This window comes from Staurois parvus, unplaced genomic scaffold (genome assembly GCF_062004578.1).
Source record: "Staurois parvus isolate SC_StPar_1 unplaced genomic scaffold, SC_StPar_1.0 ptg000310l, whole genome shotgun sequence".
NCBI lineage: Eukaryota > Metazoa > Chordata > Amphibia > Anura > Ranidae > Staurois > Staurois parvus.
This window is the reverse complement of record NW_028318106.1, coordinates 2,220,329-2,235,028: the sequence shown is the minus strand read 5'-3', so window position 1 is coordinate 2,235,028 and position 14,700 is coordinate 2,220,329. Positions and strand designations below refer to the sequence as shown.

Below are 14,700 nucleotides of genomic sequence, written 5' to 3'. Positions count from 1 at the left end.
TATGAAGAACAATTATTTATTTGTCAACTTTTATAACAGAAACAAAGAAAAATGTGTTTTTTTTTCAAAATTTTTGGTCTTTTTTTGTTAATTTAGCAAAAAATAAAAACCCCAGCGGTGATTAAATACCACCAAAAGAAAGCTCTAGTTGTGTGAAGAAAATTATAAAATTTTAGTTTGGGTACAATCTTGTTTGACCGCGCAATTGTCATTCAAAGTGTGAGAGCGCTGAAACGTGAAAACTGGCCTGGGCAGGAAGGTGTAAAATTGCCTGGTATTGAAATGGTTAAAGGAAATTTCAAATCCATTCAGGAAAGAAAAACGTTTGAACTAAGAATGATAATTCTATTTGACACAAGAGATAACGGCCTTAATTTGGACATGGGATTCCTCACTCATTATCCAACAGTTTTATGACTATTAGCTCAAGCTTGATTCCCTCTGTGTGAGTGTAGTATTCCCCCCCTCCCCCCCTCGCTTTTGCTTTATCTTATCTCTAGCCTCTTTTTTTTTTTTCATCTCTTCTAACATTCTGCTGAAACTTTGTGATTTATATAGTACTGCTTGGACTTTAAAGAAGGGGACATATCCCAAAAGCTTGTCCTCAAAATTGTATGTTAGTGCAAATAAAAAAATTATCACAGACAGTACTCAATTGTTTCTGTCGCAAATGCACTAATACGGCTACAATCACCTCAAGCAAAATGGAAGATTTATTCAGTATACAAAGCGTATGGCCATCTCTACGTTGGAAGACCACCTTAAGGTTGAATTTCCTTCACAGCAGGTCTTGTCCCAGGGCATTGATGAGCATGACAGAGAAAAGGTACCAATCTTTAGGGGCAATGACCCTGCCCACATTGCCTACAGTAGCCCAGAAGAACCCAACAACCTCCTCATTATTCACTCTTCAACATGTTTATTGTTTAAAAACTTTGTAATTAATTAAGGTAATAAATATATTGCTTGTTTTTCAGGGGCTTTCTTAGGGTAATATTGACTTGCAAACATTATTTAATTTTGTATGCAACCTATAAACAAAAAGATTTAAAAAACAACTTTAAAAAAACACTTTTTATCTAGTTTGGCTAGTAGTCGTTTAATAAAATTAGAGTTACAGTAGATACAATTATACATTTTATCATTTAAGATGACACTAACAATTAAATTTCTGGTTATTGCAAAGTTATTTACAAATGACCTAAAAGGATTTTTTTCAAACCTTAGACCTTTTGAGGGGCAATATTTTTGACAAAAAACACACAAAGCAAATCAAAATGATAAAAAAAAGTTTTAAAATCGTTTATTAAAAAATAAGTAAAAATAGCAGAAAAGTAATTGCTAAGGCCATTACATGGGGAAGGGATACTCTTTTATTTCCTATATGCGCTGTACTACAATACTGCATAGCAGACATAGGTAGACAATACTTTGAAGAATCTTATGTTCTTTGTGCCACTGCTCCACCCCAGCTTATTCTTGTTGTAAGACTGAACTTCTCCCCACTGGTGATGTTCAACCTGAGCTTTCACAATACCTGCGGACAGGTATAAAGCAAAGGTTTGGGCAAAGCTTAAGCACTTCCTGATATTGTCGAAGCTTCCACTCCTCCTGTCACCCCCATCCTATTCCTACTGAAAAAAAGCCATCACTGATGGCCAGTAGGAATGTATGGTAAGTGGGAGGAAAGTGCAGCAGTTTTGTCAGACAATCTGGAGCTGTAGCATTGAAAAATGTAAAAGGCATGCTCAGTCATCTCCAGTGCACCAGCAGGCAGACCCTCTGCAAGCCTGATACCACTAACCACTATTCTCCAGTCATTATTATTCTCTGGTCCAAGAGCTCTAAAAACATCCAAATCTGGCAAGTCATCCCCTGCTGCTTAGGACATAAGGTCTAACAATAGTAAATTTACAACTTTTCATTTGATTTTGAGTACAGCCTATTAAGCCAAACATGTAAACTGTTTTGTCTATTCTCCAATTTTCAACAATGACTTCTTAATGAGCAATGCATTAGCCAATCAAATCATCTTTCATAAGAAAGCTCATACCAGACAGCTGAAATGTGCTCAGTTGTCGAATTAATGGATAATATATTCTCATGGCTAACTTCATCAATTTAGATGTAAATGTGTGACAGTTACCAGCAAATATTACCAGACCAACACAGTAGAGGGTATTGCGTACTGTACAACCACGAAGTAGTATTTTATCATTATCAAGGCTGGAACTCGACCCTCTCCAGAACAACGTGCCTATGAATTTATCCAAACGGTTGTTGGGCTCTTCGCTTTCCACCATCCCTGAGAAATAAAAGACGCAATAAGGAAGGGAAGAGAAGATTGTGGAGTTCACATTTATCATTTTTATTGTTGTCTGTGCTGCTATTGTGGAGATTCGCCCTCTCTGTTTGTCCTGTTTTCCATTAACATCGAAAGTGAAAGTAAAAGGAAATCCCATATTTCAGAACAGTAATAGAAATCTTCTACTAGTTCTGGTGACCCTGGTGACACCGTGCGATTCCCTCACTTTGGAAGGATTTTCTCTCACTTCCTGTTTTGGCTATCGGACAGGAATTGAAGTTAAATCTCACCAATGGGAGACAGATGGCAAAAGTAAACCGAACTGGGGTTAAAACCCTCCCACTGACACCAATGATGGGGCACTATTCCTCCCAATAACAACAATGATGGGGCACTATTCCTCCCACTGATACCGACAATGGAACACTATTCCTTCCACTGACACCAATGATGGGGCACTATTCCTCCCAATGATACCGACAATGGAACACTATTCCTTCCACTGACACCAATGATGGGGCACTATTCCTCCCAATGATACCGACAATGGAACACTATTACTCCCACTGACACTAATGATGGGGCACTATTCCTCCCACTGATACCGACAATGGAACACTATTCCTCCCACTGACACTAATGATGGGGCACTATTCCTCCCACTGATACCGACAATGGAACACTATTCCTCCCACTGACACCAGTGATGGGCACTATTCCACCCATTGATACCAATGATGAGGCACTATATCTCCCATTGACAGTAATGATGGGGAATTATTCCTCCCACTAAAGATGCGGCATTATTTACTCCTACTGATACCAGAACATGTTCTACTCAAATACAGTCCAGCTCCCCTAAAGTCTGAAGGACAGCAAACTGGCCCCTTTTTTAGAAAGCTTTAAGGCCATTGCATTAAGATAATAAACCTTCTGCATACAGCAGCCCCCCCTTAAACTTACTTGAGCTCAATCTCAATCCAGTGCTGTGCCTAAGAGTATCGTCTCTCTCTTCTCTCTCCCTTCTCATAGGCTAAGACTCCTGCTGCTGTCAATAACAGCCAGTGAGGAGGGGGGGGGAGGCCAAGGTGTGCTATGTGTGTAAATGGACACACAGAGCCAGCTTGGGAGCAAGCCCATATAAGTGCCCCCATAGGAATTGTCTCATTATGGGGCCACATGGTTGGGAGTAGAAGCCAGAAGCACCAGTGGGAGACTAAGACCTTATGTGTGAAACGCGTTAACTGGCTGTCTTGTAGGGTTGTATTTTGTCTTTTTACTACTATTGAGGAATAAAGAAGTTTGTTTTTTGTTATCCTGGAGTGCCCTTACCTTTCTTCTTTTTACTCACCAGTGGGGGACCCAAGAAGAGGTGGATCAGACCTCTTGCAAAGAGCAGGTAAGTATTAAATAAGTTTTAAATTTACCTTTAGAATCCTTTAAGGCAATAGTCCATAAGTTATTCTCATGAGATTAATTTACAGAAATCTACTTAAAATTGCAAAAATCTCAGAATTTTGGAATGTTTAAGCCTGCCATACCTATTACAGGAGGATAAGGTTGAAACCCACCCTATCCCTCTACTACAAGTTAGACTCACTCAGAACTGTTTTACTAAAGGCAAATAGGTCATCTGCTTTGCAAGAGAATTTGTACTTTGCAATGGAATGCAAGAGTGAAAAACTGACTATTTTGAAATTCACTTTGCAAAGAATACAAAATCACTTGCGAGGAAAATGAAGAAAACAGTATGTTTGATTGCACAAGATTGGATAATGGAAGTCAGCAGACCAACTAATTCACTAAGCTCAAGGAAAATTCACTTTCAACCTATTTATCTTTAACTATTCAACCCTATGATGTTCCACATGCAAAATATTTGGGAGAATAACACATTGGTAAATTGCCACTTCCTCTGATTCCAGTGTCACTTTCTGAGAAAGTTATCGCATCGTTTCATTTTAAGCTACCAAAATTGTTGAACCCTTTAATTTGTTTGCATGTTTGAAAAATATCCAATCTGTGAATGTGGAGAGACAATTCAACAATGATACAATAAATTGCTTGCAGAATTATTTCTTTTTTTAACACAGATTTACAAATTATAAAACTTACCATCAAATTCAGCCAGGGCCTTTTCTTCTTGTAGGAGCTTTTCTGTTATTTCCAGGGCCATTTTAAATTTCAAATTTGTTTCTCTAAAAATATTAAAACATTTGTGTTGATAACATTTACTGAAATTTATTTTATGGCTCCATGCACACTGTCATTTTTATCAGCTCAAAAAACTCTAGAAAAAAAAAGTGGTGGATGAAAAACTCTGTTAATAGAATTTTTGCACCGGCTTGCAGTAATGTTTTATCAGCATTTAGGAGTGTTAGCATTTCATTAGCGTTTTTACAATACATGAAGAAAAAAAAGTGCTTGAAAAAAGCTGTTAGGAGAGTTTACAAAAAACAATTTTTTTCTGCTCATAAACGCTGAAGCTTGAAAAACGCAACATGTCGGACTAGAGGGTGGTGACGCAATTACGCACGGACGGCAACCAACTTTGGACTCCCTATGCAAGCACCCTGACTGTGGGTTATATAGTTCATGCCTGTTTATGAGCCATTGGAAGAGTGGAGGAGTTTTGTAAAGGTGCCTTACCATTGTAAAGGTTGATTAACAGTGGGCTGTGTGGAAGCTGATCCTGTGTCCATCCAGAGAGTGAGATTCATCCCACCTGGAACTATACTATTGGTTTGTTATGCCTTATGACTCCTTGAGGGTCAAAGATTGGAGGTAAGCGTGCACGCGAGACAGTGACATATGGTCTGATGCACTTTAGCACATATTAATTTTCACGTTCGAAGATTGATTCATCACAGTTATACGTTTGGGACCATGTGCTATATGATTTATGAATATTGTTCATTTGTGATCACATGTATTTATATTTGATTAATATTTGTTTCACTTAAATCGCCTTCTTGATGGCATGTTTTTGGGATACACATTAGGTGCACCACTGTACACCTATATATTTATTCACCCATTTAATATCAAGTTCTTTATTTAATTTTTTATGTCAGTTATCACATGGTATTAGCACTACACTACCATATCTACTTATGTTTCATATATTATAGTCTAGTTAGGTGTCAGCAGCTTCTTTGTTTTTATATCTCTGGCAGCGCATGAGTCCACCCCTGTTTATTTTTCTTACTTCAAAGCAGTCAAAATGTGTCTTGCAAATGTGTTAGGAAGCCTAGAGTTCCATGTGCTGGCTAGATAAAAAATCCAAAATATTCTAATGAAATATGCAATATTTTATATTTACCCAAAAATAAATAAATACATAAATTGAAGTTTTTGCCCTGTCCTGTGTAAATAATGTACTAGGGCTTGACCTTTATACTTGTGAATAAAGAAAATTGGGGGTCAGTACCCATCAAGTTCAGCGGTTTCTACATAGCACAGGCTGTTTGGTTCAGAACTGGAGAGGAGGAGGACATCGGCCTGTAAAACAGAAAACACAATATGTTATTTATCAGCTCATTAGCACTTAGAATAAGTAAGAACCCTCTATTAGCTGACTTTTATTTTCCCAAAATTTTTTCCCAGGTTTCGGTATAGTGCCTAAGCAATGTCATGTTGCATTACTACTGGACTTATGGTTGTGTAGAAATCTGCTGCCCTCTACTGTCTGTATTTTTACATGTCTCGCTGCTTGATATCACAGAGTTGATTAGGTATGCACTTCCTGTCTCTGGGAGGCTGGGTTGAAAAGCCCAGAGGAAAGAAGTAGAGAGAAAGAGAGGAGTTTGGAGACCACATATACAATGTCCAAAATCCAGTTTCTATGTGGTGCATTAGTCTCATAAAGGAAAGAAAACCCTTTCTTTATCTTCCCTGACTGAGCCAAATTCCTCCTTTTGTGCTTCACATGCTCCTCCTCCCAGACACTGCAGCTCATAGTGGGAGGGTTTCAGCAACATAGGCAGATTTGTCTATAAGCAGTGGGTGGGAGTAGGTGTGGCTAAGTGCAGACTGACAACCTACAGGATTCTAATGAATCAGTGACAATGCTGGTAGCCACACCCCATGCAACATTTTAAATCCCACTGTAGTACAAACAGGCACAGCCTGCATGAGTGTGGGAACTTTGCTCTAAATTATGGAGCAGTGCAACATTGTTGCCACCCCATTACAGAAAGCTGCATTACGTGGAATTTATTGGCAGGATCAACAGGTATTTGTGACTTTGAAGAGGGACTAAGGCTAGGTTCACACCTATGCAGGTTCCTTTAGACTAATTTCTGCATTGTGTTTTGTGTTTTTGCACCTGCACTTTTGCCACGTTTTTAATGTGTTTTGCGTTTTCCCCCCCCATTTTTTAAAAATGTTCTTGTTGCTAGGCAGATTTAAAACACAAATCGCAGTAAAAACACAGCAAAAACGCACTACATGCTTTTCTACAGCATTGCGATTGAAGTCTATAGAACTAAAAACGCAACTGTTTGCACGCAAAAAAGTCCAAAAAACGCACCGGGTGAAAACTCAGAGATGTGAACCTGTCCCATAGGAAATCATTAAATGGACTGTACTGAATTTCCACAAAACACTGCCGAAAACACTTAGGTGTGAACCTAGGGTAAGAGGGAGCTGTAAGGGCAGAGGAAAATGCAATTAAGTGCTGCAGCACACTTTATTTTTAATGAGAGACCATAGTTCTGGTATAAAGCATACCACTGCCCCAGGCCTCCTCACCGTACCCCTAAATTTGCTTTAAAAAAGCAGCAACTTCCTGGTTGTGGAATCCCACCCCACATCCTACAGTACAGCGCTTAGTGTCTGAGTAACCAATCACCAAGGCCAAACATTGCTGTGGCCATGCCTATCCAAATACTAAAATCAGTAACAGCACAGACATTTTCTGGGATGCCTTCGGGACAGTGGAGAGATGCAAAGTAAAATCAGTGATTTTCAGGTAGTTCATAAGGACTTTTTTACATAAAGGCTTTTTTTTGGCTAGATAGCTAGATCGATACTTACTATAGATTGATAGATGCTTACTATAGATTGATAGATGTTTACTATAAATATACTTATACGCTGTACATTTGTACTTACTGGAATAAATTCATCCTTGTTAATTCGTATGATATCACCGACACAAATGTCTTTCCATTTGCTCGTTTTAAACCTTTATGTAAATAACATTAATGAGAGTCAGAGTTTCAGGCACAGCTGGAAAATAAACACTCTTTAACCACTTCCAGACCGGATACTTTTACCCCCTTCCTGTCCAGGGCAATTTTCAGCTTTCACCGCTATCACACTTTGAATGACAATTGCGCGGTCATGCAACACTGTACCCAATTGAATTTTTTACCATTTTTTTGAGACAGATAAATCTTTATTTTGGTGGTATTTATTCACTGCTGAGATTTTTATTTTTTTTGCTACGTAAATGAAAATGTCAAAAAATTTTGAAAAAAAGTTTTTTTTTTTTTAAATTTTGCAAATAAATAATATTTCATCATAAATCTTTGCCAGAATTTATTCCGTTATCTTTTTAGTAAAAAACAAAATCCAAATTAGTTTATAACCAAAAAATATAATTTTTAAACATTTTGTTTTACATTTTTATTTTATTTTTTTATATTATTATTTTTTTTTTTTACATACTGTCACCCTAGCAGTACAGTATCACCATGGTGACACTGTACTACTTGTGGGGGGTGATGAAGATTTTTTTTTTTTACATTGATTGCTTTTACACCCATATAGGATGTAAAAGCAATCATTTCTCTTTCTCTCTGTGTGCATTCTTGCACTCATTGAGAAGTACTGAGTGAGCTGTGATTGGTCACAGCTTGTCACATGGTACAAGGCTGTTGTGAATAGCCTTGTACCATGTGACCTCTGTGATCATTCACAGATTTCACACATAGTAAGCAATGATGTCACAAGTGACAACTTGCTTACTACTTTGCATGTGATCACTGATTGACCAATCAGTGATCACATGATCGGGACCTCGTACAGAGGTCCCGTCCGACGATCGGTGTTTCACTGTGTCCGGAGGACACCCAACCCTGCAGTGCCACCGTCCTGCCGTTTATATGCAACGGCCGGTTGGGAAGTGGTTAAACTACATTTGTCATAATGATATGATGAAAAACACATAAGGACGTTAACTTCAATGAAGAATTTCAAAATGTTCAGTAGATTCAGAAATATAGTCAACCAAAATAATATGTGAATTTCTACTTTTCTTGCTAAAGTTTGCATGTGGTCCTTACAAAATTGGACCTTCTGCTCTCACTGTAGTATGGTAATAGACGTTGTTTTGCCTCACTGGGGGTGTTTTGCCCCAGTCAAATACAAGAATATCTGTTATAAGAAGATCAGGTCCATCTGAAGAGACAATGATAGAAGTGTCTAACTCAGCCTTTCTAAACCAGGGTGCCCAGGCACCCTGGGGTGTCTTGAGGTTTCTTGCAAAATGTCTAAAAATGACCCAAAACTTTTACACAAGCCAGCGGGTGAAATAAGCCCGCCTTTTAGTTACACAAAGGTACCGGTTTTCATTGTGCACCATTACGACCTTCTAGCCGCCGGCGTCCTGACAACCAATGACATCATCAGTTGATAAGGAGGATGTCAGCTGTCTGCACAGCATCCTAGTTTGACCCTTCCCTGCCCCTCTCCATCAGTGTTGGGGTCACATTAGCTCAGTGATGGAGAAAAACTGAAGGAGAAGAGAAACATTGGAATACTAGTCAGTACCAGTGTGCAAAAGTGTATTTGCTTTGGAAAAATAAATCACCTCTAATGTTGGGTGTCCTACATGTGTGGATGTTGCTGCATTATATTATATAAACTATTAGAAAACACTGTCCAGAATGTTAAAGGGTGCCTTGGAACTGTTCATACTTTTAAAGGGTGCCTTGACTGAAAAAAGGTTGAGAAACACTGGTCTAACTCATGCATTAGAGAACAGGCTCTCAAGGCCCAAAAGAGACCTGGAGGAGATTAAAATGCCTCTCTGAACTTACTGCTGCCGTTTAACAATCCCCTTTTCTCCCCAGGCCTTGAACAACTGGCTTCCTTTGCATGGTGGGTTGAACACAGTTTTACTCAAGTCCAACATTTTCTTTCCTCACGAATGTTTCCCTCATGGCCCTTACGGTCCAGCTTCGCCACTGGATATCTTCTCTTAGACGCACTTCCTTGTTCCCTTATAGGTCCACAGCATTTGAACTCCTTTGTCGGACCTTTCCAGGTGCCCCGGACACTATCTCTCTCCTTTTTATACTTTACTGAATTCTTTTTCTTCTTCCTTTTTGTCTTATGTCTCTGGTTGGGAGAGGGACCTGGGAGCTTCTGTAGACTCAGCAGACTGGATTAAAGCATGTTCTATTATTTCCTGTTGCTCATTCAACATGTCCATGATAGAAGCTGCCTATAAAGTCCTTCTGCGATGGTATTGGGTTCCTGCCCGTATTGCATGTGTCAATCCCGATCTTATAGATATATGTTTCTGTGGCTGTGGAATGTGAGGTGATATGCTTTATACTTGGTGGTCATGCCCACGCCTCACTGGGTTTTGGTCAAGAGTATTTGGTCACTTATACTCTATCTTCCATGTTTCCATCCCGAAGGATGCGAAATCGGCCTTACTTCACTTCCCGATTGTGGGGCTGTATGCTCATCAACAGAAGCTAGCTACCTATGTCTTTATTGCCGCTAACCGGGCTATTGTCAAAGCATGGAGATCGCCCTCTGTCCATTTCTGCAAGGTCAAACTCACCCTGACCACCTTGATGTTACATGAAAAGCTGGCTAGTATTGCGGGTGATTCACATGCTAAATTCCTGAAAATCTGGCGGCTTTGGTGGACTAATGAGTTCCCTGTCCTATCCCCATTGGGCCTAGGGACCCTCTAAATCCCTACTGTGACCCAGACCTGCAGGAGGTTACCTCTTTCTTTTTCTACTTCATTCCTGGCTTTGCTGCTTTTTTCTCCATTTCTTTTCTCTTTTCTTTTAGTTTATTCTTCTGTCGTTATGCCTACTGTTTGTCCTCCCGGGCTTGTCCCTTGGTCATGGAAGTCGCACTGTGGCCTCGGTCACAGATCAGCATTATTTTGATCTTACTGCTCTGAAAATGTTGTGAGCACCGCCTGTTACTTTATCTGTTTACATATTGATTTGTACCCCTGCGTGGGCAATCTGTTGTTTTCTATTGATCTGCGTTTCAATAAAACTTTTGACAAAGAAAATGCCTCTCTGAAGAAAATTATTTGTTGCGTAGAATGACCAGTAAAGTCTGAACTCGTGTAAAAAGAAAAAAAACAAACAAATAAACCTGCTGATGTCTGTAGGGTGGGCCATTGCTACAAGTTCAGATAGGTCCTATTTTTCCAGAATCCCTGTAAGAGCTGATTCACACATTTCCAGTGCGGATTGAAGCTCAGGTTTCACAGCTAATTGATACAGACGTTGTTCAGCTGTTCATGTCAGGTTTACATCAGGTTCAGGACAGGATCAGGTTAGGATTTTATCCTGTTCACACACATGTGCTTTAGAAACAGAGCCCATAGAAGTCAATGACCTGTAATCCGTACCTGAACCAGACCTCACTGCTCAAAAACTCTTTTTCAATCCACACTGAATCCGCACTGCCAGTGCACTGGACATATATGAACAGGTATGCTAGGAAGCAATGTTAATTCACATATCATGTGGATTGGATGTGGTACTCTCGTAGATTGTAAGCTCTAACGAGCAGGGCCCTCTGTTTCCTCTTGTACCAAAGTGTATTGTAACTATAATGTCTGCCTTCATTCTGTAAAGCGCTGAGCAAACTGTTGGCGCTATATAAATTCTGTAAATTAATAATAATAATAAAAAATACTAACTCTTTAAAGATGAGCTCCAGGTACAGTCTTTATTGCATACTTACGTTGGTCCAGCTTGGACCAATGTAGGTATGCATATCTTATTCCTGAGGTGGCGCTAGAGAAGGTGACAATCGCTATAGTAGTCTGTGCTACTACAGTGATAGCCAAGAGCTTCCGGGTCCTGTACAAGGCATACTATTCACAGGTGGTCGTTTCCAAGGCACTGACCCCATTCATAGAAATTCTTCTCTTTCTTTTTTTTCAGTAAATATAAGGAATTCTCTGACTGGATGTTGTGGAGACTGATGTCACCACCTTCCTTTTCTTCTTGTCCAATCAGAGAACGCATTGTATTTATTGATAAAAAATAAATTTATTCTATGAATAAATTATGAATAAATGTCAAGTGAGCAAGCCCTTGTGGCTGGTGTGCACAGGGGAAGGTAACCTCTGCTTATAAATTCATCATTCTCCATGTTTGAATAGTTCAGGTTTATGCTAGGTTTACTTCAGGACATGAATGGCCCTGGTGGAATATATAAACCAGCTGCTCTGCCTTAATTCATTACAAATATATCTGAATTTCAGAAGAAATGTACACTAGGCTTCTCCCACTAGCACATAAAGGTGTATTTTAGTTGTTTGGTTATTCTAATTGGTTCTTTTGTTAAATTGACTCCGTTGTTTGAAAAAAAAAAAATTGAAAAATGGAGCCTGTGAATAGAGAATTGAATGCTTTTTTTTAAAAGCTACAGCCTCCAGGTAAATTTTTAGCATTCAACACTTCCAGGTTTGTCGGATGCCCGTGCCCCCATCTGCACACTGTTTATCCATCTTTCAGCCCCGATGTCACAACAGAACACAATAATGAGCTAGATGCCAATGGGAGGAACCACAATGCACAGCAAGTTATTAAGACATTGGACACACCCCAAAATGTTGAATACTGAACATTCTCCTGGGGGCCATTGAAAAGATCAAAGTAAGTACTATCTACTAGCTGGAGAAAAGAATTTAAAACCTTTATTATATTTTAAAGAACAAAGAAATAAAACTTGGCTATTTCCATGTGTGATAAATCTATTGCTCTGATTAGATAACAAGGACTGGAGGAAAAAATGTCTGGAGGAAAAGAAATGTAATCTCCAAACAGGGAAAGGTTTCTTCACAGTGAGAGCTTTGAAAATGTGGAATAGACTCCCTCAAGAGTTGGTTCTGGCCAGCTCAGTGGATTGCTTTAAAAAAGACCTGGATTCTTTCTTGGATACACAGAATATAACTGGATACTAACATTTATAGGTAAAGTTGATCCAGGGAATATCTGATTGCCTCTCGGGGGATCAGGAAGAAATTTGTTTCCCTGCAGGAGCAAATTGAATCATGCTTTGCTGTTTTTTTTGCCTTCCTCTGGATCAACTGTGGGTATAGGATTATAACTTTGTTTTTTCTTTTTTTTATGGTGGAAATGGATGGACATTTGTCTTTTTTCAGCCAGACTAACTATGCAACTAATATATTAGCCATTTATTCGACAACTGAGCACATTTTGAGCTGTCTGGTATGATCTTTCTTATGAAAAATGATTTGATTGGCTAGTGCATTGCTCATTAAAAAGTCATTGTTGAAAATTGGAGAATAGACAAAACCATGGTGTCCAGGAACTTTATGGCGAGGCCACTACACTCATTTGGAAACTTTAGAAAGCTACTGCTTCAAGGAGACTACTAGTGCAGCTGGCTTATCCCAAGGAAAACTAGTGATAAAACAAGGCTTACTACCTTGTTCAATCATTTCTCCCAACGAAGGTCAAAGAGGATGGTATGGGGTGCTCCATGGTCATTAAATTCTTTCAGCCGGAATAGGGGACTGTCATCCGGAGTCTATGGGCAGCTCAAAGAAGCTGTTTACTTGACAATGACAGAATAGATGTATGTATGGATTTATATTTTTCGTACCTTCCATCTTTTATAACCTCACATGATCGGTTATTTATCTTGTTGTCCAGTTGGTGGCGAGCCTACAAGAATGACAGGGAGTATGACCATAAGTATAAGGAAAACTGAAAAAAATGTAGATAGGTCTTTTTGTTTTGTCATTTTTTTTTTTTTACTTACAATATCATCTGACAGGTCTTTGATAGCAGTGATTCCCAGGACAATTACCAGCGGGATTAGGGTGGTGTACCAGGACACTGTACCTATTTCCGGAATAAACTAGGAGAGCAATAAGAAACATTTTCTTTAATTTAGTAAAAGTAACTGCAGTATAACTAAAATCAGCTGGTAAACTGGTTAAGTCATGAATCCTACTCATTTCACCTTTAAACTGAGTTTTATATAATCTCTTACAGCAAGATTCAGCAGCCTTCTCTCACTACCCCTGGCTAGACTACAGTCTTTCAAAACATGTTCAAGGCAAACTCTCATATTCCATTGTGAGCAAGAATTCCATCTAAAGTGAGAGAAGGTGTTTTTTGAACCAAGCAACACACTGACCTGCATTTCTGCAGACTTTCAAAAGCCCACCTCAACTCTTAAAATTCGTTAAAAATTCTATAGGCCATTGCCTGTGCAAGTACAAAAACAACTTTAAAATTCAATACTCTGCTTTATGATTCTTTTCCATGCAAACCCCCCTGGGGGTGCATCATCACGGCGGTCTAGGCTAATACTGATGTACAGAACATTGCTCAAACATCACTATGAGTGCGCCATTTTGTGCATAAGAAAGTGCCACCCTTTGCAACCACAGCAGGAAGGACCTGATGTATAGTCTAACCAGCTAGAAAAAAATGGGATTTAGGTAAGATAAATAAATTTTTTTATAATGTATGGTATAAGGAAAGTACAGGGCTAGGGACTGGCTGGAGGTGCGGGTCTCAGAACTTGTAAACATGCTTTAGAAAATGAAAATAGCATTCACTATATTGAAATTAAACTTGAGAGAAATGCAAAGATGAGAATTAGAAACCACTTGACAGGCAGGCACTTTATCCTTATAGCAAGAGGGTGGTTATACTGTAAGTGGAGATGACGGTTTAGCTGCTGATATTTTTGCAAAAGCCTAAATTTGTAGGCCAGTCCAGGATAACTTCTCTTACTACCAACATGCCTCAGTTTTTTAGTAAAGTAGTACCAAGAGGATGATAATAAACAAGGAGTGCTAAGATCTGTGTCCTTCAATGAACCCCAAGAAAAGGATTTTATGGTGCGTACAAAAATCCTATTTTTTTCTTGTCCTTTGAGGGACTCGTAAAGCTTTTAGCCTTTGGGTCATCCAAAAGCAGTCCAACTGAGGGGTGGGCAATGCAGCAAACAATCACTAACTGTCACAAGAAATAACAACAGAAAAACTGGAGATAGCCTGCTGCTCAAAGAGCAGCCTGAGTGATGAAAATGTCTAAAACGTAGAGAATAAATGAACAGAAGACCAAATGGCAGCCTTGCCAAATTGGGGAAAAGTTGCTTGATGTAAAATAAAGGTTAAGGACTCAGAGATCTAG

General features: G+C 39.1%; 1 protein-coding gene across 1 annotated transcript in view; it reads right to left on the bottom strand.

The window, feature by feature from the left end:
- LOC149457640 (phospholipid-transporting ATPase IC-like) overlaps nucleotides 1–14,700 on the bottom strand; it is a 135,801-nt gene that overhangs the window by 89,914 nt on the left and 31,187 nt on the right. Inside the window, exons 5-10 of the mRNA XM_089683445.1 lie at nucleotides 13,313–13,411; nucleotides 13,154–13,215; nucleotides 7,421–7,493; nucleotides 5,736–5,806; nucleotides 4,421–4,503; nucleotides 2,147–2,305 (exon numbers count right to left, since the gene is read on the bottom strand). Coding sequence (XP_089539571.1) covers nucleotides 2,147–2,305; nucleotides 4,421–4,503; nucleotides 5,736–5,806; nucleotides 7,421–7,493; nucleotides 13,154–13,215; nucleotides 13,313–13,411 — 547 coding nt within the window. The remainder of the gene's footprint in view (nucleotides 1–2,146; nucleotides 2,306–4,420; nucleotides 4,504–5,735; nucleotides 5,807–7,420; nucleotides 7,494–13,153; nucleotides 13,216–13,312; nucleotides 13,412–14,700) is intronic.